The sequence below is a fragment of the Pempheris klunzingeri genome, chromosome 23 (assembly GCF_042242105.1).
Source record: "Pempheris klunzingeri isolate RE-2024b chromosome 23, fPemKlu1.hap1, whole genome shotgun sequence".
In the NCBI taxonomy this organism is placed as follows: domain Eukaryota; kingdom Metazoa; phylum Chordata; class Actinopteri; order Acropomatiformes; family Pempheridae; genus Pempheris; species Pempheris klunzingeri.
Window position 1 is genome coordinate 15,386,352 of NC_092034.1, and position 25,755 is coordinate 15,412,106.

General features: G+C 42.1%; 1 protein-coding gene across 1 annotated transcript in view; it reads left to right on the plus strand.

The window, feature by feature from the left end:
* Positions 1-25,755, plus strand: part of sorcs2 (sortilin-related VPS10 domain containing receptor 2) — a 259,444-nt gene that overhangs the window by 64,580 nt on the left and 169,109 nt on the right. Inside the window, exon 2 of the mRNA XM_070854331.1 lies at positions 7,323-7,390. Within this exon, the coding sequence (XP_070710432.1) occupies positions 7,323-7,390 (68 nt within the window). The remainder of the gene's footprint in view (positions 1-7,322; positions 7,391-25,755) is intronic.

Here is a 25,755-nt window from a genome sequence, read left to right on the forward strand (position 1 = left end):
GAGAATAGGGGGAGGATGCACGTGCATTTGTGTGAATATCACCAGCCCTATCTGTTGCAGCCTCCTCTTTGGTAAACAGGCCACCAATTTGATCAGAGCCCAATTATAGCAATTGCACAGATATCCATGGAAGAACAGAGGAAGCTTGAAAGAGGAGGAAAACCGCAGAGACTTAGGGAAACGTGGAGATCAAAAAGAGGATGGAAACAACAAAAGACCTGCTAGAGCTGAAAGAGATGGAGAAAATGACAAATTATGGGTAAATAAGAAATAAGTGGGAGGTAAAGAGGGAAAAGTTTGTGAAATTTATAGAAACATCTACTATCTACTATTTCACTGATGTTAGGATGATACTTAGGTCCTCAGTTTAACAAAGTGATGCAGGTTTTTTAGGAATGGATGATTGAATTCTGGTGTTTGCCTGGTACTTCGGACTCTAACATAATGATTGTTGGTCGTGACGTGTTAGTCATTGCCTCTGTAGAAGAGATATAAGAAATATGGACTCTGGCAAGCATCAGTTGTGATTGGGGCAAGAAGAAATAATAATTTCATGCTTGCCTTTGAGTCTGACTAAAAGTAAATACAAACTATTTACTTGAAAGCCTTGTAGATGTTGAAGCAAGCCACATAACATTAGTTGACTTATTTGCCACACTCACATGCACACGCCTGGTCACATACACATTTAAAATGGTTATATTCTGCTGGAAAATACATTAATTACAAAAGAATCGCCACGATCAATGCGGGGGGCGAAATAAATCCATGTGTGTCAAACCTTCCTTTACTGGAGTATAAACTGTTCCACAAAAGAGGCATGGATTGCAGACAGTCTTTAACCTATTATCCTGTTAGCAACTGAGTTAGCTAGCTCAGAGAGCTGTTGAAATTGGCTAGTTATGTTGTTAGCTCAGTTGTTCCAGTGATGAATGTAATATGCATTTTTGTAATGCATCAGAGTTTTTCATTTTCTTTCTACAGGAAACATCTACAACTACAGACTACTAGCACAACTACTTTCAATTAATACTTTCATTCAAACTTTGGAAAAGCTGTAGGAGATTTCCAATCATTTTCCAATTCCTTTTACAGTAATGATGGTCAGTAAAATGTAAAATCTCTATCATGACCGACAGCAAGACTGGGCAAAAGTATGACAATAGGTCAACAAATAGCCCAAACATACCAAGTTGTTCGATTAACTTTTCAAATAACAGCCCATTTAGAAGTAGAAACCGCCACAGTCCATTTTCCTTTTTACAACGAAACTCTTCTGAAATTGTAAATGAAGAGCAGAAAAGAATAACAAAAGTCGAACTAAATTCCCTAACACCTACTACAATTTGTCTGGTGCCCAGATGTGCTCCTATTCCACCTGAGTGGACGGACTCTTGCGAGTGCGGTCTGCACCGGCTTTTTGTGTGTGGACAGAGCAAAAGGCAAGCAGAAGCAAAGATCCATGTAATTGCCCTCCCCTCTTCTCCGCCTGAGCGGTTTAATGAATGGTGGCAATCTCAAACTACTGTTAAAATGGTAACGAGTTTGTGGGTCAGTGGCTGGCCTCAGATAAAGAGCGTGGTCAAGGTCCAACGCAAAAAACGACTTCAACCACATGTGACTACTCAGTGGTGGCTGGTGTCCTCAACCATTAGTGCGGCCATTGAATGGATGGGAAGGATGTGGGTAATGGGGAACTATTTGGATGAATGAAGCAATTTATTTTATACAAGTGTTCATATGTGTGTGCCTGAGGAAGCAAGGGCAGGGTTGTAGAGGCATTAAAATGTCCTCTGAATAACCAGCTGGGGTTTTAGACTTCGGAATAACAACACATTGGCTAACTGTTACTTTTTTAAAGGGTTGACCTACCCAACTTACCCATTGTGGTATCTCGCAGCGCAAATAGTTTTGGTTTTATTTGTCCAGGATTTGATGTATATGTCTCAAACTTTTTCTCTGCTTGCATGCCATGAAGATTTAGAAGAAGAAATGTATTTGTCACATCTCTTATGTCCATTAAATTGGATGTGAAGAGTAGAAATATTAATGTATAATCAACAGAACATGCTGTGACTATTTCTTTGCATGGCTACTTGCAGTACCACCAAGGATGATTGAGACTTGGGAACTGTGCCTTTAAGGGATACATTTAGGATTAGGATTTGGGTCATATTTATGGCCAAGTTTGGTAGTGCGTCACGTTGGTCTAATGGTTTCAATTCTCATCGGAAGTGTCTCTTCCACTTTTGGGGATGAGTAACATAAACTAACAAGAATTTTCTTTTGGCTGTCTATAGTATTTTCCATGTTTGTTCATCTTAGTGTAGTAAACGGGAATGTAGTGTACATTGTAGGTATGTACTCATGACATATCAACATTTTGTCCTGATGATGGCGCTAGATTAAAAGTCAGGGAATGTCAACAGTTTATACTTTAGGATGAATTATAATTGATCCTAAAGTGGGTGTCAGTGTCCGTATTTCATGACAATCTATTAAATAGTTGTTGAGTCATTAAATAAAACAAGCAATTAATATCAAAAAATACTCGGACTAGGCACCATAGAAGTTGGTATAAAATTCCAAAGCAATTAATTCTATAGTAAATGAGATGTTTCAGTCAGGACCAAAGAAGTGAACAAGCAGAGATTTGCAAAAAATGCATCATTAGATATTAAGTTCATGTCAATTGTCAGTACATATATGCATTTACATACATTCACAAGTGAGTTTCATGCTTCGGAAATGCAAGCTGCTCAGGCAAAAAACAGACTTGCATGTAAAGATGGTAAAGTGGAGGAAGGAGCCACACGGACAGTAAGGCACACGGTTCAGTGACACTAGCATTGCACATTGACCAGAATAACAGTGGATCAGCTCCAGAGCTGGAACGTGATGCAGCTACTTCCAGTGCAACCTGTGCCACGTAACTATAACATCCCCGGTTTAAATCCACCTAAGGTCCTTTGTTGCATGCCATCTCCCTTTCTGATGCCAGATCTCCTGTCTGGGCCTCTACTGTACTCTGCTGTATCAAATAAAGGCGAGGATCTCAGTCAAGGGTGCAGATTACGCAACAAATTGAAAGGCTTTCTGCACTGGAGCGTGTGTTTCTCCATCACTGTGTCTGGGTTTTCATGTGTGTGTGTGGTTGTGAGAGAGAGAGAGAGAGAGAGAGAGAGACAGAAATGGCATCAAAGTGTCACCACAAAGTCATTCCCAAATATAATCAGCGTGGAATTTACTTTTGTGCCCCAAGAATATAAATTGGATGCCATCTTTTTTTTTGGAAAATAGACAAAAATGAGGTCCTCACTTTTTCTTACAGACTGTGATGAATTGTTTATGTGTGTGGTCTGTTTCTGGAGAATGCAAACGCACCCTGGAGGGATGAGGAGGGGGTGTCACACACTTGGATGGAGTACTTGTATTTCACTGTTTTCACTTTAAAAATGAATGAGTGCATTCTTCCTCCAGAGCCTTGGAGTCTGTCTGTCTTTACCCCCCCCCCCTCCCCCAAGTCGCTTTCTTTCTTTAACATTTTCTCCCTCTCGTCTTCTCAATAGCTGATTGATAGTGCTCCATTGACACGCAGTTGATGGGAATGTCTTGGGGACAAACGGTTGTTGTCAAGCTAGAGTTCATGGTCAACTCGGCTATGAGCTTGACTCTCAATGGGGTCTCTTGTAGCTCTTGTATGAAGTCATCCAGGGGTCCTGACCACTGTGTTGACTTTTCCCCAATAAAACCCATTAGGCTCATTGTCTGCTAGCTTACAAACAAGAAGCCCACAGTGGCTGATTATGCGGCCGTGGTATTACAACGTGGCTACAATAGAGTGATACTTCCTCTACACCAGTTTGATGAGGTCACCAAGTTCATCACAAACCTCCAACGCAATTTGTCATCTAAATCAACAGAGCCTTTTTCTGTCATCGCTCGTGAAGAAAATGAGCACCCAGCTTTAGCTTGACATGTTTTCCGATACTTGTTGACTTTAAATATGGTTCTGGGATTTATTTGTACTGAATTACAACTGACTGGTATGGCATTGCATTTCCAAAAACAGAGGGGATTTTTTTTCTTACTGCACTGCTTGGATTCTCAGCCTTTGCCAATTTTGCCCCTTAGTCCAATGAGCTGTGGGGAGAAGCTGCCAAGTTGTAGTCTTAACGCACTGCTCTGTACACTAGAGGCAACAGAGGAATCTGGCTTCTGTGCTGTTCAGCAGTTTTGTCAATGTGGCTTGGTAGGGTGCTGCCAAATACATGCTCTCCCTTCCTCCTGCCAGTAGTGATTTATGGTCGAATACATCCTTGCCCTGTCCACTTCATCCCTAAAGAAAAATCATTTTACAATTGTGCAGAACTTAGGCCTTGAAGAGCGGCTCAACGTGGGGATAGAGAGGCAGAATATTTTATCGGCATTGGCATTTGGATGAATGATGCATACCTCAATCTCATGGGGCTGATGAACTGATAGACTTAAGAAGCACAGTTTCTTTTCCCTACTCGCACAAGACAGAGGATGCACTTTGATGTGTACCATGCTTAGAAAGCTATAATTGTAGATTTCTATTGTAGACAGGGCTTGCTTGTGACCAGCTGGTCAAATGTATTTCGTGTCAAAGGGAGGATGCAAGCTGTTAGAGGCTGTAGATAATTACTACATTGATTACTACATTCCATTTTTATGTATATAAGGCAAAGACTGGCTGACCCAGACAACCAACTGATGTGATTTGTATGAATTGTCAACTTGTTCTGCTGCATTTTGGCATTTCCAAAATAAAGTCAGTCAGTGCATTCCTCCTCCCTGTCCTCAGCACCGAATGTATATTCCAACAACTGTGATCGTGATTAGAGCTGGAAAAGCTACTATTTCTGATAATATTTTTTAGCCTGCAGCTCTGCTCCTATTAACCTTGTTTCCAGCATTAGCTTGCAGCTGTTTTCTGCAAGAAAGCTTGGATAAATCCATTGCACACTACCTGTCTAGCACCAAACAGCTGACAAAGTTAGCAACTAGCAGTTGAATATAATCATAATGAGCATTGACCCTCTGAGGAGCAAGATGGTCTTCTCTGGAGTTTGTAGGGACTAAAATAGAACTAAAAGGAGAATGAATGTTGGACTTCTACTTGGTGGTCTGAAAAACAACTCCAAATGAATGATAATGCTGTTTCATATCTGTTGGATGTGTAAATAGGCATTACCATATAAAGAAATCAATCAATTCAATGCAGATGCTACAACTATGGCTCAAATGTTTAACTGGAGGCTAAAGTTGAAGGAAAAAGAAACCAAGATTATCTTGGGGAGGCACAAATACTAAGTGTGCAGCATGGCAGATCTGATGCTTATGTCAAGGGACCGGTGCTGTTCCTCTGCCTTTCTGCCTGCACGTTAAGAGTGTCAAGCTTTGCACCAGTATCTCATTAGGAAAAGGACAGCTGCGTAGAGGCGGACAGCCTGTTTCCCAAGGCACTGGTTGAGTCACAGTAGGCCAACGACCAATCGGGGAACACTTGCTACATGCATGACTCACAGAGCCTTGCTCGGCGGCTCGTGTACAAATTCAGATGCGGGTGCCTTCTGATTCCTCATCAGCACAGAAAGTTTTGCTGACAGATGCAGGGAAAAAGCAGGTCGTACACTGACTGCATCTGTCAGAGCTGTTACTGAGGTTGTTATCAGCCCTGGTGGCAAACGGGCTGCTGTTCAGGGAAATGTCCTCTGTTTCGCTTTTCTGGACTCTATAAACATCTTTGGAAGCCAAGCTCCACCAGGGCTGGAAGTCCTAAGTTTGGGTTGCTTTGAGCCAAGTGCCTAGAGACTCCACTGAGTGGCTTTGATGACAGTCTCTGTTGTGGAAATTGGTCTAGAGCTCTCACAGCTCATTCTAAATGTCCATAGCTGTGGTGTTCCACTTTGACCAACTCTTAGTTTTGTACAGTAAAGCAGAGGAGGGTCTTTTAAATGCTGGTTAGCATTTCTTTTGAATACTAACTGTAACTGAATGCTACAGGTTGAGTGGCCTCGCCCTGACACAAGGAGACAATAGCTCAGGCTCTACTTTATGCTAGAGGGCAGGTTTTATAAAGCTAAACACTCACAGCCAGATACCTTATTAAGCCAACCGAGTAAGACAACACAGCTTTCATCCTATCTGAGAAAGAAATCAGCCAGATGTTTACCTCCAGAATTTGTTAGCTGTCTTTCATTTTCCCAGAGGCCATCCAGACTCAAAAATGTTCATGCACTTGTTCTGCAAGTTACTGAAAATTCAAGGAAGCATGTAGCTTAAAAAAGGGAGCCTTCATCATGCACTATCACCACAGAGAATATGGTGCTACAGGCTCTGTTTGCCTTCCACATTAAGATGTATCAGGAGTGTCCATATTGCACAGAGTTATCCGTGTGACTCCTCGGGAGCAGCCACCTTCCACACAGCCTGCTGTTGGCAGCTGCCTCTGGGCTGGACCCCTCAGCCAATCAACACCCTCCTGCTCGAAGGCAGGCCTGGGTTTTTCTCTCGCTTCACTACCTAGAACTGCAAGCCAGCTTGTCAATCACACCACTAGGCCCCACTGTGCTGCTTGACCTACTGGCGCTCTTACCATGGCAACATAAATCCCAGTAGACCTTGCTGTCAAGAACAGGAGCTCTCAGAAATATGAAAGACAAGAGCCTCTGATCCAGTGTTCAGACCAAGATGTCTTGGTCATATGAATGATGCATTCATACATTTTATCTAGTTTGTTCAATATCGTAATAAGATTATATCTGTGCCCTAACCCAAAAACTATTACTATAAAATAAGTTTCATTATCAAATTGCCCCAAGAAAAATGTGAAATTCATACTTACGCTGACACAAATGAGGCTAAAGGGGAACACTGAGAAAAGCACTGTGTGAGCTCTCTTAAAATCAACATGGCAAACAAGGCCGTTATTTGTTCAGGGTAATAGTTTCTCCAGGCACCCTCAAACAAGACCCATTGCCTTTCAAACAAAGGCGACCATGGGGGGAACCGTTGCCTTTCAAGGCAATGGAGAGATTAGTTAAAATCTTGGCCAAACAGTGGCTACATGTATGCATGCTTATTGACTGATCAATGGTGCTCTGAATATAAGCATTTATTAAAAATATTCTCAAGTCCTGTTGCCTATAACTTCATCTGGTTGACACAGAATTTTTTTACATAGGTTTAGCACAGAATTTGAATGTTTTTAAGAATTGAAGCTAGGTTACACTAGGCTAGACTCTCACCATCAATTTGAGACTAAATGTGTCTGTCTCCTTCTCCTTGTCTTGCAGGTCATCCTGATCCTGACGAAGTACTACCACGCCGACTCCACCAAGGTGCTGGAGAGCTCGCTGTGGAGGTAGGCCAAATGTTTACATCATGTTAGCTCTTGCTGGATGTCTTCATGTCATGTCTGGCCTCAGACTCACACAGACCTTTCATCAGCCAGCAGCTTCCCTTTAACAGCAAGGTCAGCGCAGGTCTCGGTTATCTCTCAGCTGTGCTTCTTCAAGGAGACAAGAGTGATATAGAGCACTAGTGCGGACAAAACATCAGCAGGCAGCTACGAGTAAAGTGGGGGACCGGAGAGTAGCGCTGCGAGGCCAGAGCGGGCATCTGTTTGGGCAGATAGCATATCAGCGTGGCACAGGGCAGGACGGCGGGCACCGGCAGTGCCAGGGAAAGGGGTCAAGTCTGGCTGGCAGAGCCTACTCTATTTAGCAAAGCTGCCTCTCGCCAAAAACACTTCACACTTATGTCGCTTTTGAGTGGCAGAAAAAGCAACGCATTCATTCTGCTCCACTTCACAACAAGTGTATCTTGTGCTCATACATATATATTCTCATGGAATATTAATTTCCTCTTTATTCTACATCCACTTCCTGCCAGCTCCTGGGGTGCTGCTATGTAGCTGAACATGTCCTTCTCACAGATAAGGGTGTGGAGGCAACTTAATTATATTCAAATTTCCTAATAAAACCTTAGAAAAAAGACAAGACATAACACTGGCTAAAATTAGCCGTCTAGAAGGCATTCGCGCAGAGCAAAATGTGTCTGATGGTGGTACTTAATTCATGCCATTCACCTCACTGAGGGCTCCATGACTTCAAAGCTTCAGCCTCTCATTAGCTCTGACTGCCTGTCTCCCTGGAGAACAGATATGAATAATGTACATATTTTTCCCCTTCCCCTGTTGATGTTTTAATTGTTGCAGTGTATGAATAATGCTGCAGATTCACCACTGGACAGCCCACTCGAGAAAGAAAAAAACACAGCAAGTGGTTGAATTTAATCTGAATTGAACCTAAATTGGCAGAGAGAGAAAACGCTGGCTCGTTGCCCGCTGACATCATTGTCCAAAAAGCAGAAATTACCATGCCCCCAAGAGGCCCCATATGGATCTCTGACCAGGTCTTGGTAGGTATTATGTGTGGGGTGTACCTCGGCTCCTTGTATCTGTCAGCTTGACGTGGTGTGAGGACAGCCACAATCCACTAGCCTATAGGCTTTGAAGTCCCACGGCTGTAGGATCAAACAAGGAGGATGGGGGAAGATGAACGGGCTCGCAGTCTTGCCCTGTCAGGTGGTGTAGATCAAGATAGCAGGTTTCACACAGGGGGAAAGCTAACAACACAGAGAGGAGAAAAGTTTTCCAGAGCAGCTGGGTTAATGAACTGCGGCCCTTTCAGATCAGTTGTGGTCTATAGAGGCCCGTCTTGTGCCATTAAGCAAAGCACACAATCTGTGTCTTCAGAGTTGAGCACCTATAACTGTTAGTGACCCAGATGGATTCAACATAAACAACTGGCTGTCAGCCAGTTAATGTCATTAACCTCTGCCCTGAGAAAGAAGCAGAAAAAGCATTCAGATTGAGGTGGGTTAGCTGGTAAATCTTCTCTGTGCTAAACCACCTGAAAGAATTACAAATGCTGTCTTAGATGCTCCTCTCTCTTATCTCTTATCCAGCAAACAGTAAGGGTTATTTATGTCCAGCATTTCTTTGGATTTTATGTTTATAAATTAGCATGTATCGTTTAGCCATGTTGCTGCTTAGGGATTTTATGGGGAACAATGGAGAATTTATCTCCCAGCAAAACAAGCCATCATAGAAAACAGATATTTGACCAGACCGTGACAGTATTGGTCATTTATTCACTCACTAAAACTTAATCCTTTACTTTGAAACACAAGCCACTTCACACTTGAAGACCACCAGTATGTCTGGCACATGATGACAACTGATCAAACTTGATATGCTGATGAGATGTGGTTAAAATCTCCAGAATCAAGTAAGTGGATTTTTGTTCAAAGTTAGATTTTACAGTCATGAGACATCCTGTGGTCAAGCTAATCGTGGCTCCCTAAATAGCAGAGGTGGAAATACCATCACATTGTCATAGTGTCACTGAAAAGCAAGGAAGGAGATGATGGTTGGGATTACAAATCGTGTGACTTCATTAACCGTCTGCCACCAACGCTCAAGATTGGTTTCTTTTAGCGAGTATCAAACTGTGATCAAACCATAACCAAGACGTTTTAGTTGCTTAAACTCCAGATCATTAACATACAACTGATAGAAGCAAAACAACATACTAGTCCTGTAAGTTGCTTTTTAGAAAACCTGTTTTGTTAAATGGGTACGAAGGCTTGTGGAAAGAACTGCATCGGTCAAGAAGGTCACAAGTGTCCAAAGTTTAAACAAATCTTATTTCAGTCAAATGTAGATTTGCCAGCTTGTACCTTCTAATCATAACCACAACCACACTTGCCACATCTACAATCCTAGTGTGCTGTGGAGAGTTTTGTCTGTCCCACAGGCTTTGGCGTCAGTGCTCCTTTTGCCATTGCTTGCCTGTTATTTCCAAATGTCTGTCCGTCAGTCTGTTATGGCTGGCCCAAGTTCCTGAGCTATAACACGGCTGATAAAAGCGCTCCAAACAATCCCCCGCCACATGTCTTGTGAGAATGGCTCTCTTTGTGAAGGCAGAGAAGGGGAAACTGTGTTGCAACTCACAGACCACCTGAGGCTTTACCAGGCAGTTTATGCTTGTCTTTGAAGTATGCAAGTGAAACTATGAGAAAATGTAGTTGTAGGAAGATGACCCAGATTTGTCCATGTGAAGCTGTACAGCTGCCTGTTGGCAACAGGTATTTCTTTCTTTCTTTCTTTGCAGGTAATAGGAGCCTCACTGTGAATAGGTGAATAATTGATGCTATGGCGGCAGTGATGCTGTTGTGTTTTTTTTCCTTCGGCTGAGGTGAATTACAGCAGTCAGAGGTCTGAGCCCCTGAAGTGTGAAGAGATACACTGGACGCTTAAAAATCTCTGATGTCCAGCTGTGTGCACAGTATGTGTGTTGATGCTACACATCTGTGTAAGTATGTGTGCCACAACCAGCCTCTGCCTCAGAAAAAAAACAATCTTCGAATTTCTGGGCAAAAAACACGCTGTCATAGCCTCCTCCTCACCAACAACTCTGCAGCGCTTGCACGTCACGCTTTCGGACAGTCTCCTGTCGAAAGGATTCTTGGTGTTGTGCAGGAAAAGTAAGAGGATTAGTTGTGTGAAGAATGAAGAAAGAGAGCTTGAGAGAGAAGTTGAAACCCTGCCTCTTTCACATCCTTGCACGCCATGGCCAAAGACCACAAAAAGTGAGCATGTAGTGTTTCGGAAAATTCAAAAACCCCATCCCAATTTTTCTGCATCAGATATTACCATGAAGTAATGGGAGCATTTCTGACAGTATTGATGACTCAAACCCACTACCTCCCCCCTTCTGCCCCCTGCCCCTGGACTATAACACACCCATTACGCACAAGGATTCTGCCTCAGCTGTTTTTACACATAGACATATCTTAATAAGCTGTCACGGCACTGCACTACCGCCACTGTTGCACATAGGTTGGTTCTTATGTTATCTTCTTTCTTTTTTTTATTTTTATTTATTTATATATATGTGTCAAGGTGAGAGAGAAACAGCATTTCGATCTTCTGTTTGTCCCCGAACTTACAGGAAAATTGACAATAAAAAATCCTTAGAATTTCCCATTTTGAGGAATCTGCTCGACAGCACAGAACAGGAGAACATTGTTTCAGACGGCAGACAGCAAAGCCTTTAACGTTTCTGCCAATGGCAGATAGCGAAGAAAGTGGAAGGCTGAACGTGAGACCCACAGTGAGTTCCCACTCTGCGTCTTGTTTGAGGATACTTAAATAAGATATTTGCCTAATCTGATATTGTCTGTCAGTCGAGTGGCCCAGATGTATGCCTTAAACAGTGATCAAATCCAGATACCACGTTGGAGTAAACAGAGGGAAAGGTGTTTGTAGATTAGGCAAAGACGTGAGGATTTGCCACTGCATTACCAAACACTGTGATGACTGCAGGCTGACAGAACTCTTCTTAAGACTCTGTTGCTCCAACTCGAGCTATGAAATACTCAGTAAACCTTTTTGATCCTCAAACTGAAAAGAGCAGATGTGCACTTGACTTTTTTTCGGCTTTGAATCCTCAGTACAAGTCTTTCCTATTTTTATTCAATAAGTGCAGCTTCAAATATCAGCCAGTCAGTGTTGTTCATTTGTGATTTGATGGACAGAATTTATTGTAATGTTGTATTTTGATCAGATAATCCGATAATTTCCTGATTCCCAATCATTGTCAGGCTAAATCCAGTTTTAGAGGCTTTTATAACATGAAAATTTAATTCTTACATTGGAGTGTCCCTTTGTTTAAGCTAGATAAAATATACTAGAAATGCAAAGATTGGAGTTCTAATCAAGGTATGTTGGATACTGGTTGAAACACTGGCTTATTTGATCTACCTTAAAAACCCATATTGGTCAAATCCTAGAATTTATTTCCTCATTTTTGCCTTCAAAAAGTTTCTTTAACCCAAGTACCCATATGTGATCCATTTACTCCCACAGTAATCATACACTCACACAAACAGGGTGTTGGTGTGAGAGTTGGGGGGGTATCTATAATTCATGCGTCTTCGCACATCTTTTGAAGAGGCGATGGGGGCTGGTAGCCATCACACCAGGGGGCTTCACTGCTCCATTATGGATGAGGAGATCGTCTGACAGGCCGGCACTTACTGTACCGTATATCAACCACACGGCACTTCGACAAACACAAAAACCTCTGACAGTATGCCTGTCTTATAAGCTAAAATGTCAGATATGCTAAATTGCCTAATCAACCATTGACATTCGAAATGTAAACGCTTCACTCCAGGCGCACAGAATAAAAAGGTTCTACTGTTTGAGTGTATTTGTATATTAACCGGACAGGAATAGAGTGAATCAAAAGAGCCTCCGGTGCTTCTTTCAGACGAACAGTAGGGGGACACATCAGTCCTCCAGCATCCACACCTCATCCTCCTCTCGCTATCTTCTAGCTCACCTTTTCCATTCCTTTCTGCTCATGGGCTCCCTTTCAGATTTGTTCTTATTTTTTTTCTTTGTATCAAATCCGCCCTTCAAAGCTGCGTTCAAGAAGCAGAGCAATCTGGGAGATGATAAATGATGATACAGGGTGGCTGAAGCTTTGATGATTCCTGTGGGGAAACTGGGTCACGATGGTGTAATATGTTACAAAAAAGAAGAAGGGAATTGTGCCACTTTTTCCAAGCGTGTCAACGTACCGAAATGTTCACACATTAATTAGGGTTTTACGGCTGAGAGGAATGGCAGCCACGCCACCCTGGTTCTTGCAACGACAAGCAACAGTTCTCTTTAATGCAACATAGAGAATGCTGCACAGTCTGGCAATATCAGGGAATGGCATGATCATCTGTTCTTGCTTGTTGTAAACTCATCTTGATGAAGACCATCAGATGCAAGGCACATTACGAGAACAATAACATTAGAATGTGGTGTATTTATGTAGTAAAACCATATAAATTAAAATGTAGGATGTGAAAAATGAACAGCGGTACTGAGAAAAACGAGTCCAGAGCACAGAGAAAGTTAAAGAGAGAAAGAAAGTAAGAGTAACTTGAAGCTACAGTCGATCATGTGTCTTTGTTTCAATTAGTTTCAATGTTTTGAAGCTGCTGCTCTGAGGCTTATAGGCTGCAGGGTAGCACCACATCCACAGCTCAGTTCCCACTTTGATGCCCTCTTAATCAGTTTGTTTCAGACGTGGGTATGCCTACACACACTAGCACGCACACACACACACACACACACACACACACACACACACACACACACACAAACAGTTATTCCACCATTACAAATGTGTTGATGATTAACCCTCCCTGGAGTCCAGATCACATTTCCCCAAACTAAACCAGGACACAGCCACAAAGTAGAAACATGCGCTTTTCGGCTTAATCAAGACAGCATGTTTTAATTTCCCCTCTTCCTCTCCTCGTGTCCATTCATACATTCAGGTCTATTCTGTCTGTTTTCCCTCCTTTCTCTCTCTCTCTCTCCATTCTTTCTATCTTTCTCCCCTGGTCCAGATGGTCTGGGGTGCTGTAAATACTTAATCGAGGCGAGAGCATCTCCCCCCCCCAACCCCCCCACCCCTTCACCTCCACCACCTCATCACTTCCCTCCTCCATGCATATTTCACAGCCCGGAGAGAGAGAGAGACATAGAGAGAAAGGAAGAGAGGCAGAGACAGCACCCGAGAGAGCTCTGCTTGCTACCTAAGATGGCAGGCAGCGAGTCTGCTCTCAAGCAGAAGTGGTTTCATATAGAACCAGAAATCAGTTCTCCAGGGTCATACAGGGTAGAACCGTTTCAGAGAGAAGTTCAGGAATTGTATAGAACTAGTTGAGGTATGTAGAAAACTCAACGCTAACAGAAGAAGCTGAAACAACTTGAGGTACGAATGAAAAACACAGGTGGCATGAGGAAATCAATGAGGTCATATCTCTATTTTCCCTTCACTCTCGTTTCTGTTTCTCACAATTACTAATAGCCAAGCAGCTGCCAGCTACCTGTGTGTCAGCCTGTTAAACTCATGGTTAAATGTCATCTTACTCATTCACCTTTCCTACCCATGAAGGGTCCAAATCATGAGTCACCTTGCAGTGGCAGGCGTATGGTTATATCTATTAAAGAATATATATGCGTTACTGCAAACTCACAAGAAAAGAGGACTGAAATAAATGACATATAGTTATTGTGCTTATTATTAAGTATGATGCTTCTACAAAAGAATGATGACGTCTGATTAGACACTAGGCCAAACTTCTGCTGCAGCACCACAACTTTTTTTTATAGTTCTAAGAACAGCTTAGAACTGTTTGCCACCTTTTTTGTTGTGTCCACACCAAAAACTAGGAACGATTGTAGTTCAGAGAGACATTGTAGCTTCAGTGTACAGTGGATACCCTCTCAGCACAAGTGGAACCTTGAGTTCTGTAAGTGTACACAGATTGGTCAAAAACGTGGGTCAGTGCAACACTGCCAACCACCCTTGATGGTATGTGGTTCTTCGGGGAGCTCCCCAGTGGGCAGGTCATCACAGGGAGAACAGCTTGGTCTGAAAACGTCTATTGAGAGAATACAGAGGAGAGATCCACAAAGTCGACATGGAATCCGATTTGTGACTTTTTTTTTCTCTCATTGCTGTCTCCTTGATGCTTGGTGAAAACTCGTACACGCCAGTCGTCCCTTTTTAGTCGAGCCCCGTGTTTGCTTAAATTCATAAATTAATTCACAAGTAAATGTCATCCCTCAGAGCTGCTTGGCAGAAGAAAGTCCCAGAGATACAACAGTGAGAGTGAGATGCTCAGCTCATGTGTTTGGTGGACATCGGGAGGATTCCAAGAATAAATGACTCATCTAGATAGATGATAGATAGATCTCGCATATCTAGATAGATCGCTGTAGGTATGCAGTACAGCCAGCAAATGGCACACAAGACGGGATTATGAAATATCATTTTACAGTTTTAGGGGTCAGCAACAGTTAGAAGCATGATGTGGAAAATTCCCACTTTGTCCAATATAACAGCGACTGCCAATATTAATCAGTTAGGAGACGGAGGAGGTAGAGGTGCAGGAAACTCAGATTACTATCTGACTGGACCTGAAATAAACTGGAAAATGAAGCAAATGTGCAAGCATGTGGTTATGTGTGGAACACAGTGTGTCTGCGTGCCCCCACGGTGCACGGAGCGCAGCACATGACTGCAACGCTATATGACGCACACATGTTTAGCTTTTGGCATGCGTCTGAGTACATGTGTGGCGGTTCGATCAGTTTTCACACCACGGCCGGACGGGGCCGTGTGCCCGGCCATCTGGAAGACGTTTCCCATTTCCTCAAACATTCTTCCTGTGAAGAGGAACACAGGTCCACAACTGCACACAGCTGGAAGACAGAGAGCAAGCTCCTTCTGGATTTATTTCTGACTTCTTAACTGTGAAATATACCCACAGGAAACAATAGGTGGCAGAGAGTTCACAGCTTGAGAGTCTCTCCGATTGTTCTGGTCTGAGATGCTGAGAATTTCAATAGTGAGCCTTAAAGGAACTTCTGAGTTGTCTCTTGTCCAATTCTAGCACCATTATAGGCCCGTTGAGTATATTACTAAATGTACGTAGCCCAATAATCAATCAAAATCTAATCATGTTTTACATGACATTACATTACATTTAGTCTGTTGCACAGTTCAAGTGTTTAGAATTAAATCTGAATATTATTCTTTACCACGCTCAAGGGTGAAATATTTCTGGATGGATTGCAATTACATTTTGTGCAGACATTCATGATCTCCAGAGCTTTACAGCACAGTTTTTCACTTAAGTGAAAAATCATCTACCTCTCACCTACTACATGGATTTGCAACATTTGGCACAGACTTTCATTGTTCCTAGAGCATGAACCCTCATGGATTTGGTAAAGTTAGTGAAGTTGAAGTTGCGCTGAGCTCCTTTATTTTGAGACATGACCATTGACCGTACCAACGCAATTTCATTTTCAAGAACTTGCATAGTTACTTTCACACATGCAAAAACATAAGAATAACTACTAAAACTGCCGTCTGTATACACTAACCAGAAACACTTTCAGAAAGAGGAAGAAAAAAAAGGATATGGCAAAAGATAAAGAAATTAACTGAGAAAGAGAAAAGGGTGGACAGAGAATAGATGAACAAAGCAGCCAAATACTGAAAAGAATGAGAATAAGAGAAAAGACTTAAATTGAGAAGAATAATAGTCTTTCATTAGCGAACATTAATTGATGTTTTAACCTCATGTCAGCCATTTTAATACTGTTCTGTGCCACTGTGGAGATGGAGAGGAAAGAACAAGGGAATAGAGATTGAAGACAGAGGTAAAAGGGGGAAATTGAGGTTTGGACGAGCATTTGAAATGTTAATTGTACTTTAATGGGACATGTCATAGTCTTACAGATAAGAGAGGGTAAAATTGCCCCATCAACACCATTATGACAACCTGCGTGTGTAGTGATTAGGTGAACGCTTCATTTTCTACTCTTTGTCCAATTTCTAACCATTCTGTCTGTTTCATCCAACTCATTTAAATTATACAAGCAAAAAGCGTTTCCTTCAGGTAAACAGAAAATCCGGGGATTGTGGCGTGCCGGAGAGAAACCAAACTTTCCTGGCTTCATCGGTGAAAACAATCTGTTTTGTAGGATCAACGGCGTGGGTTGAAGTTAGTTGGAAGTGCACACATGTTTGAACATGCACACACAAACAACGGCGAGCTGTTCCCCCATTGTGTGTTTGAATGTACTGTAGAAACAGCAGGAAACTGGCACTAATCCTCTAGTTGGAATCTGCGGCAGGTTTGCTCTTTACACTCACAGCTGAGGATAGGAAACTCACACACACACACACACGCACACACACACACGCACACACACCTGATAACATATAGGTTCATTAGCAGTTTGGTCATTTCCCCTGCCAGCAAACTGCTTCAACAATGAAATGACAGGTGTTTGTTTGCCAGAGATAGTGGCTGGCTGTTTTAAACTAATAAAAAGCAGCTGATGTGTTTGGACAGGCTTTGATCATATAACTAAAGCTGGACCGACACAGCTGGTTATCAAAGTCATCATCAAAATCTAAACTAAGCAGCTTTGACTGCTGAAGCTACTGTGAACATTTTCACATTTTCACAAATGGAAATGCTGGAAATAAAAAAAAAAGAAAAAATCCTTAATTAAATAAAAGAATATTGTAAGAAAAGTTGGAAATATAATAATAAAAATAATAATAATAATAAAATGGAAACAGATCTAGCGAGTTATTCATGAAACATTACGAAAAATTCAAAATGCTATATTATGAAAATATCGAACACTTTAATGTATTTTCACATCTACAGACTGCATTCATTAGCAGCCACATGCTATTAGCTCTTATATTTCTTTTCTATTTTCTTTTCGAAATGCTTCTTAGTACAAGACACGCGCCGCACTTTGATGTGTACAATCATTGGAAAATTCTTGTGTATACAGGCTTGCAGACATTTTCTTAATTCAAGCCTTTGAACTGCTCCAACTGTAATTCGCTTAACACTGTATACGCACAAACTGAACAGGATGTTCATTCAGAAACACTGAATATCCGAAACAGCTCCTCCCACGTCACAACTCTATAAAGTTTGAGCTCAGAAGGAGGAACCTCAACAGAGAGCAGTTAAGGACTCTGTATGAATCCTCTGTTCTCAACACTTGATAGAGTTTGGAACTGAGCAGGGGGTGTCACTTGTTTGCCAGCCACACACACACACACACACACACACACACACACACACACACACACACACACACACACACACACACACACACACACATGGTCGCACCACAGCTCGCCAACTCTGTTTTCTGAATAGCCTTGGCAATCTCCATTGCTCCATCATCAGTAACAGTAGTCACAGAGAGTTCTTCATAAAGTCTTGTTTCTGAGCTCACCATCATCAGAACAATGACTCTTTTAATAACACGGCACAGATAATTACCATAAAACAATGGCTGTTATCGCATTAATGATGTCGTTAAGATATGTTCAGTGGGACCATCGTATCAGCTTATGAAGGGAAGTTGTGGGTCCAGCGAGGAAGAGTTCTCTGTTTGGTTTGGTTTCTGACTTTTTATTAGCCATTCATGCATGCAGGAGGGGTAACCGCATTTTTTCTAACACTTTCAGCTGCATTAATAGGGTGACATGAGGTGAACGGACTGACTTCTTAGAAGGCTAGTGTGTTGAGAGATGGATCAAAAAACGTAAGCATGTAGACATGTAAGAGTGTGTTACAACTGGGGTCTCACCCAATTAATTGAACTTTGAGTCAGGCTCAACCAGAAGCCCTTACGCTGATGACTTGAGAGGCCTGGTGGACCAGTGTGGGATCATACTGATCCATTAGTAACTTAATCACTCACTGTCATTGGAAGGATTTTATATTCAATCTTAAATTTGACAGCAAGCCACTGTAATGAAGCCAGCACTAGTGTAATATTTGAATGCTGTAGGGACTTCAGCAATCGAGCAGCAGAATAAGAACTAATTGTAGACATGCTGCAGCTTCTTGGCTTAAGCGAGAATACAATCCATTACAATATCCGAGACGTGAGGGGAAAAAACAACCGATCATTTGTTTAATCTGTTGGGAAGGTAGTTTGGCAATATTTCTTCAGTGAAAATAACAGGACCAAAGAAGTGAAGATGTTTCTCAAAATTCAACTGGATCCCAAACAACCTTTGAGTTAGGGCTGTAGAAATTATTCTGATGAGATGATTAATTGTAGAAATATGAGATAAATCTGGTGAAATATGGTGCCTCGTTCTACAAATGGTGGATGTAAAACAGTTAGAATGAATATGTTTGTTCATAATGACTGATCACATGACTGCTTATGTGAAAGGTGTCCTACAGGGAAGTATGCTGTGCTTTTAGCGTCCAACAGCAGGCAGCTGTTTTGTACACTACCTTCAGAAAGACAGGCAGACAGACACAGTTAGCATTCAGCATGCATTTAGCAGCTAAAGAGCTAAGGAGTTGGTGGAGACCAAAACAGGGCTTAAAGAGAGTGAAGTGTGCCATAACAACCTAAAAGTTGACATCTTGTGTTCACAGCTTGTTTCTGCCCCCAAATGGCCAATGTATCAATTATTTTTGGTTTAACTATGCTGAAAATTATGAATTCAAAGCCATTTTGATACAGGAAAACAATCCCCTCTGTGCCAGATGTCTTTGCCAGGCATAGCAGCGAGCTGCCACCTGATTTGTATATGTACTGCAGGTTTTAAAGAAGCCTGTACAGTTTGTACGTTTCAGTGTTTTAGTGGAGGCCAGTTCAGGCCCCAGTATCCTGTTCTGGAGTCCGTGGAGCACTGTTTCTTGTCTTTGTTCCAGCGGACAGTTAGCATGCTGGGCATCTCACCATGAAAGGGCTTCAGGGGGAAAAGCATCATTACGCAATTCCAGCCAAAACTTCTCAGAGCCAGAGAGGTGGCATTTGGCGAGACAGTGGCAGCAGTAAACCCCCTCCAAACTCTGCTGATGGTGCTGATCCAGAGCGCTTCTGGACAGGAGAGAGGTGAGAGGAGAGGCGAGCGTGTCCAAGGGAAGAGTGCTGATCCATGAACTAATTTGGCGAGGGGAGAACAATGACGTCCTGTACAGGATAAGAGCCAGCAGCTGATGGAAGATGGATCCAGGGCAGGGGTGGAGGACGGAGAGAGAGGAGGCTCGGAGCCCTTTAACCATGATCGCTTGGAACTACTAGCCCTTCTCAGAGTGAGCTCCCCAGCTGGCTGCAAAACTAGCTGATGGGAGGCCAATTTTGCTTTTGGCCAAGGAGTGAATGAAAGACAGAGCAATCAATAGAAACAATTGCTGGGTGTTACTATTGTTGTAAAGCTTTGTGAGGGCTGTTAGGGTGCTGAAATGATCAGCAGTACTGTGTGGTGTGTTAAATCCTATCCTGCTTCATTAAAATCAGTGTTGTACTCTAATTATTGAAGAGTCTGATATGCTAAGCTATATAAGTTTATAATGTAAATCTAACCCCATTAAAAGTATCAAAGTTTGAAGAGAAAAAAATGGACATGTGTGCACATTAGTCAAAAATGGTGGCCCTGAATCATGTTAGATTAAGTGGTTCCAGTGTGTGAAGTGTCCTTAGGGAGAAGTGGAAAGTGAATATATTCTGCAGTGACTAAAGGTAATCCTTCATGTCCCTCAAGTGCCTTGAAAAACGCCCTGAGATGGTTCTGATTAACAGATGATCATGAAACTGGAATGGCTGTCTAGTTTTGAATAATATCTTAAGTGTGATTAAGTGAGATTTGGTGACCAGCAGCCTCTGTGGTAATCAAATATGAGATAAGTCTAAAGCTAGATTTATTATTGAGGGTTTATTGATTGTGTTTACGTTCTTTGAATTATTCCATGATGAAGAGCATGGGCTACGCTACGACGGGCCATGCATACTTATTACTGGAGTTACAATAAGGGAAGTCTGATCAAAGTGAGCAAAAGGTTGGCAGTGTAAGGTCTGCAGTGCTGCAGTGAAAAGACTACTTTCTTCTACAACTTGCTTGTGCCTCACTTCACCGGCAACAATTTCCACCAGCATTAAGCCAAAACTATAAATCTAGCTCAAATTTTAACACGCAGAGCAACAGTAACACAGGGACTCAAGAGTCATTATGTCCGGAAACAAACTCAAAAGCACGGTTACAGCCGCAGTGTGGAGTGTTTTATTTCTAATAAATTTAGCATTTCATTTGTAAAAAGAATAACCTTGCTTTTAAGCTAGCCAACTTTGTACCTAAACCCTAGAACAGAAGGTCAATTTAATTAGTCTTAGCATAGATTTTTGTGATTTTGTATAGATGAATGTTAAAATTTTGATATGTAAGTTATGCCGTGTGGTTTTTATTGCAATGTGTATGTGCTGCATTTCGAAATAATGTGGACTGTATACATTTATGACAAAATAATATTAATAATCATCACACAATAAATCCAATAAATAAAACAGAATAAGATCAGATTTTGTAGTGTCTGCTGGCTGAAAATTGTATGAAGTCAGCAAACTTATATATGAGACTATGTGCAGCTCGGAGAGTTTTACCCTTCATACCTTGTGAGACTTGGGATTCTGCAGGAAGAGAGATGGATGGGACATTGAATAATAGAGTGAGAAGCTGAAAATCCCCGGCCTTGGCACAAAAAGAGAGAGAGATCTATTGAGTGAGAAAGTAAAAAAGAAAAAGCAGAGAGGTGTGAGTGTGGAGGAGAGACCAGCCTGGTGTATGAGGGCTTTGATAGCGGCAGGGGAAGGGCAGCTCTCTTCCTGCTTCTGACGACCCCTCGGGGCACACTTGTCACTCTCCTTGACACACACACACACACACACACACACACACACTTTCACACAGACACACACGCGCATACACTTGCTACTGTATAGTTTGGATTGCACTGGTGCTCGAGGCGAAAGAGTGAAAGGAACTAGGCCAGGCACTGTCACCACTGGCTGTCTCAATAAAACATGAAACACATATATGGCTTCTTTTCAATATGGCTGCTCAGACCCTACAACTTGCCAGCATCCACCCATCCTACTCGCACACAGACACATACACAGCCACACACACACATAGTACTTACTGGCTGTGAGGTCTGGGCAGAAAGCCTGGAGAGGGTGAGTGACCGAGCCAGAGGCTGAAATGAGCCAAACTCTGACTGCACATAGACTCCGTTTCCCAGGAGGCGTAGCTGCTGCAGCTGCCCAAGCCTTGCCACCCCTTTACCAAACACCCTTCCCGTCTCTGCAGTTGCGGAAGTGCTCGGCCGTCGCTGTCACCATGACTACAAACTGCAAAAAGCAACAACAACAACACCGGGAGTGCTCAGGCCGCGCGTCCCGTGTGTAATACATTCATTTAAATGCCGTCAGCTGTGTAAATACAGAGTGGAAAATCAAAATTGCATCTGACAGGAGATTTAATTATATTTGACTGCTGGGCCATCGTTTTTTTTTCCTTTGCCCAGACAGTCTAAGCGACTTATGATTGCGTCTTATGCTCATTCACTTCACCCGTCAAATTCCCGGCCAAATTAAACCACACAAGTTCCCTCACATGCAGAGAACATGGAAAGCCCACCGAGGGGAAAAAAGAGGACTGTACCTTTTATGAAATGACTGAGATGATTTAACAAGATTTTTGGCTGAGGGGGAGTGAGCTTTGGCCTAACTTAATCTAGCTGGAGCTTCTTAGCAGCTTTTCTCATTGACATGCAAGGGCGGAAAGGGGGTGGGGGTGGGGGGTGGGTTTAATGGTGTTTTAATTAAAGCTGCATTTGGCTCGGCTTATGGCGCGAGACGGTTTCCTCATTCTCCCTCCCCTGTTTTTACACCAGTTTCTCGTGCCCTGCAAAAATATCCATCTCAGTACCTAATGTTTGTGTTTTTAATGTGGTTTTTCTGCTTTGACCTCTTTTATCATTCCTTAGCTCCAAATGAACCCCAAAAGTGGTCGTAGTGCTGTAGCCAAGGTTGTGTTCATGCAGCTGTAATTTTAATATCAATTAACAACCTGTATATTTTTGCAGTCTGCAATCAGGAATCCAGACAAGCCTGAACTTAATCTAGGAGCGTGTTTCACTACATGTTTGCCACCACTGAGTCCCCTTTTTAAATCATACATATGCACCAACAGACAGACCTATCAAGACATAAGGCTGATAACTTGTGACTGATCACTTCTCAACTATTAAAACATAACTGCATTCAGTAACACACACTACTTATTAACTATATTATTAATACTTATCTATTCCACTTGTTTGACGAATGTATTCTTATGATTTTATGAGTCCATAATGAATTATCAAGTTTCAGAAGTGTTCTAAATGAATTAAATATTACCTAATCCTTGAGGTCTTTGGAATTTTTCTTCGAGAAAATGATTCACACTGTGACTCAGCTCCAAAGATACTTTTTGCGACGTGACTCAATGTGCACACATGAGCCTATGATGAAAGAGTTTGTAGGAGGCGATGCAGATGAGGTGGGCTTTAGAGGGGAATCAGACTGCATTACATTGATAGATATTGAACAGAGGACAGGAACTGGAACGTTACACTAATGAAAAGTGGAAATGGGCGATTACAGTGTGCACGTGACAGAGCCGGAAAGGTTTAGCTGCATGGACACATGTGAGGTAGGTACAGACAGGTACAGACAGGTCGTGGTTTGCATTGGTGACATGCTGCAAGTGGCCCTGTGTGTGAGAGTGTATGTGTGAGTTTAAGGCCAGGCTGAGCTGTAGGTGTTATAACTAAAAGATGGAGGTCAGTAAAGTTCAGGAGCTTACATTTTTTTCAGCTCGACTTGTGAGAGGTGTAAAAATCACCAGCTGTCAGTCAGTACACCGCCTCTGTGAGTGTGTGTGTGTGTGTTTCACAAAGAGGCTGCTGGTCAAGTGAAGCAAAAAAAAAAAGTTTTCCTGGAGGACATTCGGCTGAGCTTGAGCAATATCACAGATTTAGGGTCAGTCAACCCACCACTGATTAAGTTCAGGGCGTATCAGATTTGTATCCTTGGTGCAGAGCAGAAAGTTTTATCAAAAGGTCTGTATTCTGTCTCCGAAGCCTGAGATGGACTTATTCATTTACAGCAAAACACAGACATAAATCTGACAAGCCCAAAGAGCAACACTATCCATTTCTGAATATATCTGATGAAATTCGCCTGATTCTGAAAGAAGACACGGTGACTATAAATTATTAATGACATGGACCTGATCTTATTCATCAAAACCACTGGACCTGATTGCTAAAAGCTAAAGTACATTTAGGTAATGTGATGCCTCCAGACATAAAGTTCATTAAAAAAAAAAAAACACATGGAAAAATACACCACCAGTTACATGAGTAACATAACAATAGTGTTTTATCAGAGACTGGAATGGAAAATGAATGTTTTCAATGCTCATTTGTGTTGTTTTTCAGTCCTCTCAGGTTGCTCTAAAGGTGGTAAACCTCCCACAGTGACACACACACACACACACATTCCTCTCTTTTTTTGTGTTTTGTTTGCGTGTGTGTGTGTGTGTGTGTGTGTGTGAGAGAGAGCGAGAGAGTTTCCTGTAATTGAGGTGTTTTGGGTTTCACAAGCCATTGACGCTATGCTGGAATGCATCTGCTACATCGGGGTGGGTGGTGAGATGGCAAACAAAACTGCACCCGCTGATGATGTCATCAACCCTGGACCACACGGTCAACCTTCCACACAGGCTGACGTGAATCCGTCTTCATTTCACCCCTGTTCCTTTTTGTAATACAAATACCTAACACAGTGTCTCCCAGCTTCAATATGAAATTGAATATGAAGAATAATTATTGCACGGGGGACATTATCATCATTTCTCTTATTTCTACATTCTGTGGCAGCTCTCAACCTCTCTAACTCAATACTTCATCTCCATCTGCCCGCTGCATTAGCCTATTCTCTTTCTCCAGCAGCAGCTCTGGATGAAAACCCTCCCTCCCTCAATAAACCATTAAAGTCGACTGACTAAATTGATATGAGAGAGGCTTGTGAATGAGAAAAAAAACTGCACATCAGAGATACTTGTGCTGATTGAGAGCTACATGTAGAATTTTATAACCAATGAATACACCAAACCAGGGTCGAATATTTGTTAAAGTCTGACTTTTTATTTCATTCTGCACGGAGAACTTTGTAAAATATCCTCCTCATTAGATTTTGTTCTGATGATAAGATTTAAATCTTTTTCTCTTTAACTCTTGCTAATCGTTTTCAATCCAGTCAGTTTCAGAGGATTTGTTGAAAAGTGCACATCCTGGAATAAAGCAGATAACTCTGCCAGCACCATGACGGCTGGTCCGGGAAACCCTCTGAAGCAGGAATATTTGAATCGGGAACGTGATTATTTGCACTGGAATCAATATATTACCTCATATGAACTAGTTTTAAGACACACAATCAACATTTTCAAACACGTCCTTTGTTCGGAGCTCACAGAGAGACTTAGAAAGCTTTTGATGATCAAAGGTAGCCATTCTTGCTTGCATTGGGTCAGTGTCTTTCTGCCAGGTAGTTGGTCAGTCAGACGTTCCACCACGGTGGTATGAATTGAGATATCTCAACAACTATTAGATACATTACCTTGAATTCTGGTACAAACATTCGTGGTCCACAGAGGATGAATCAGACTGACTTAAGTGATCACCTGACTTTCCCTTTAGTGCCAGCAGCAAATGGACATTTGTGGCTGAAGGTGAAGTGTCTTGACCACCATTGGGATGAATTTGACAAATTCATGGTACCCAGAACAATGATTCAATATAACTTTAATAATCCTCCGACTTTCGATCTTGTGCCACCATCAGGCCACGAGTTAAATGTATCCAATACTGATCAAAACTAATGCCATTCCTAGCCTTAGCTGTGCCTTTTGTTAATGCTAATGGCCTGAACTAAGGTGGTGAACATGGTAAAAGATGTTAGTATGTTGATTTTAGCATTTAGCTAAAAGGCCTCACAGAGCCACCATTGTAGCGTGTCAAACCGGAGCTCCTCCGGTCCGCATGTGTGAGTGATTTGGTTATGATTAAGTAAACCATCAGTGTACGAATGCTGTATGAATAGGAATGTGAACTTTAACTTGTCGGAAACACTAGAAAGGCAGTCCATTTAGTCACACAGTTAGCTAGAGGCTGTCCGGTGTGACCACAGTC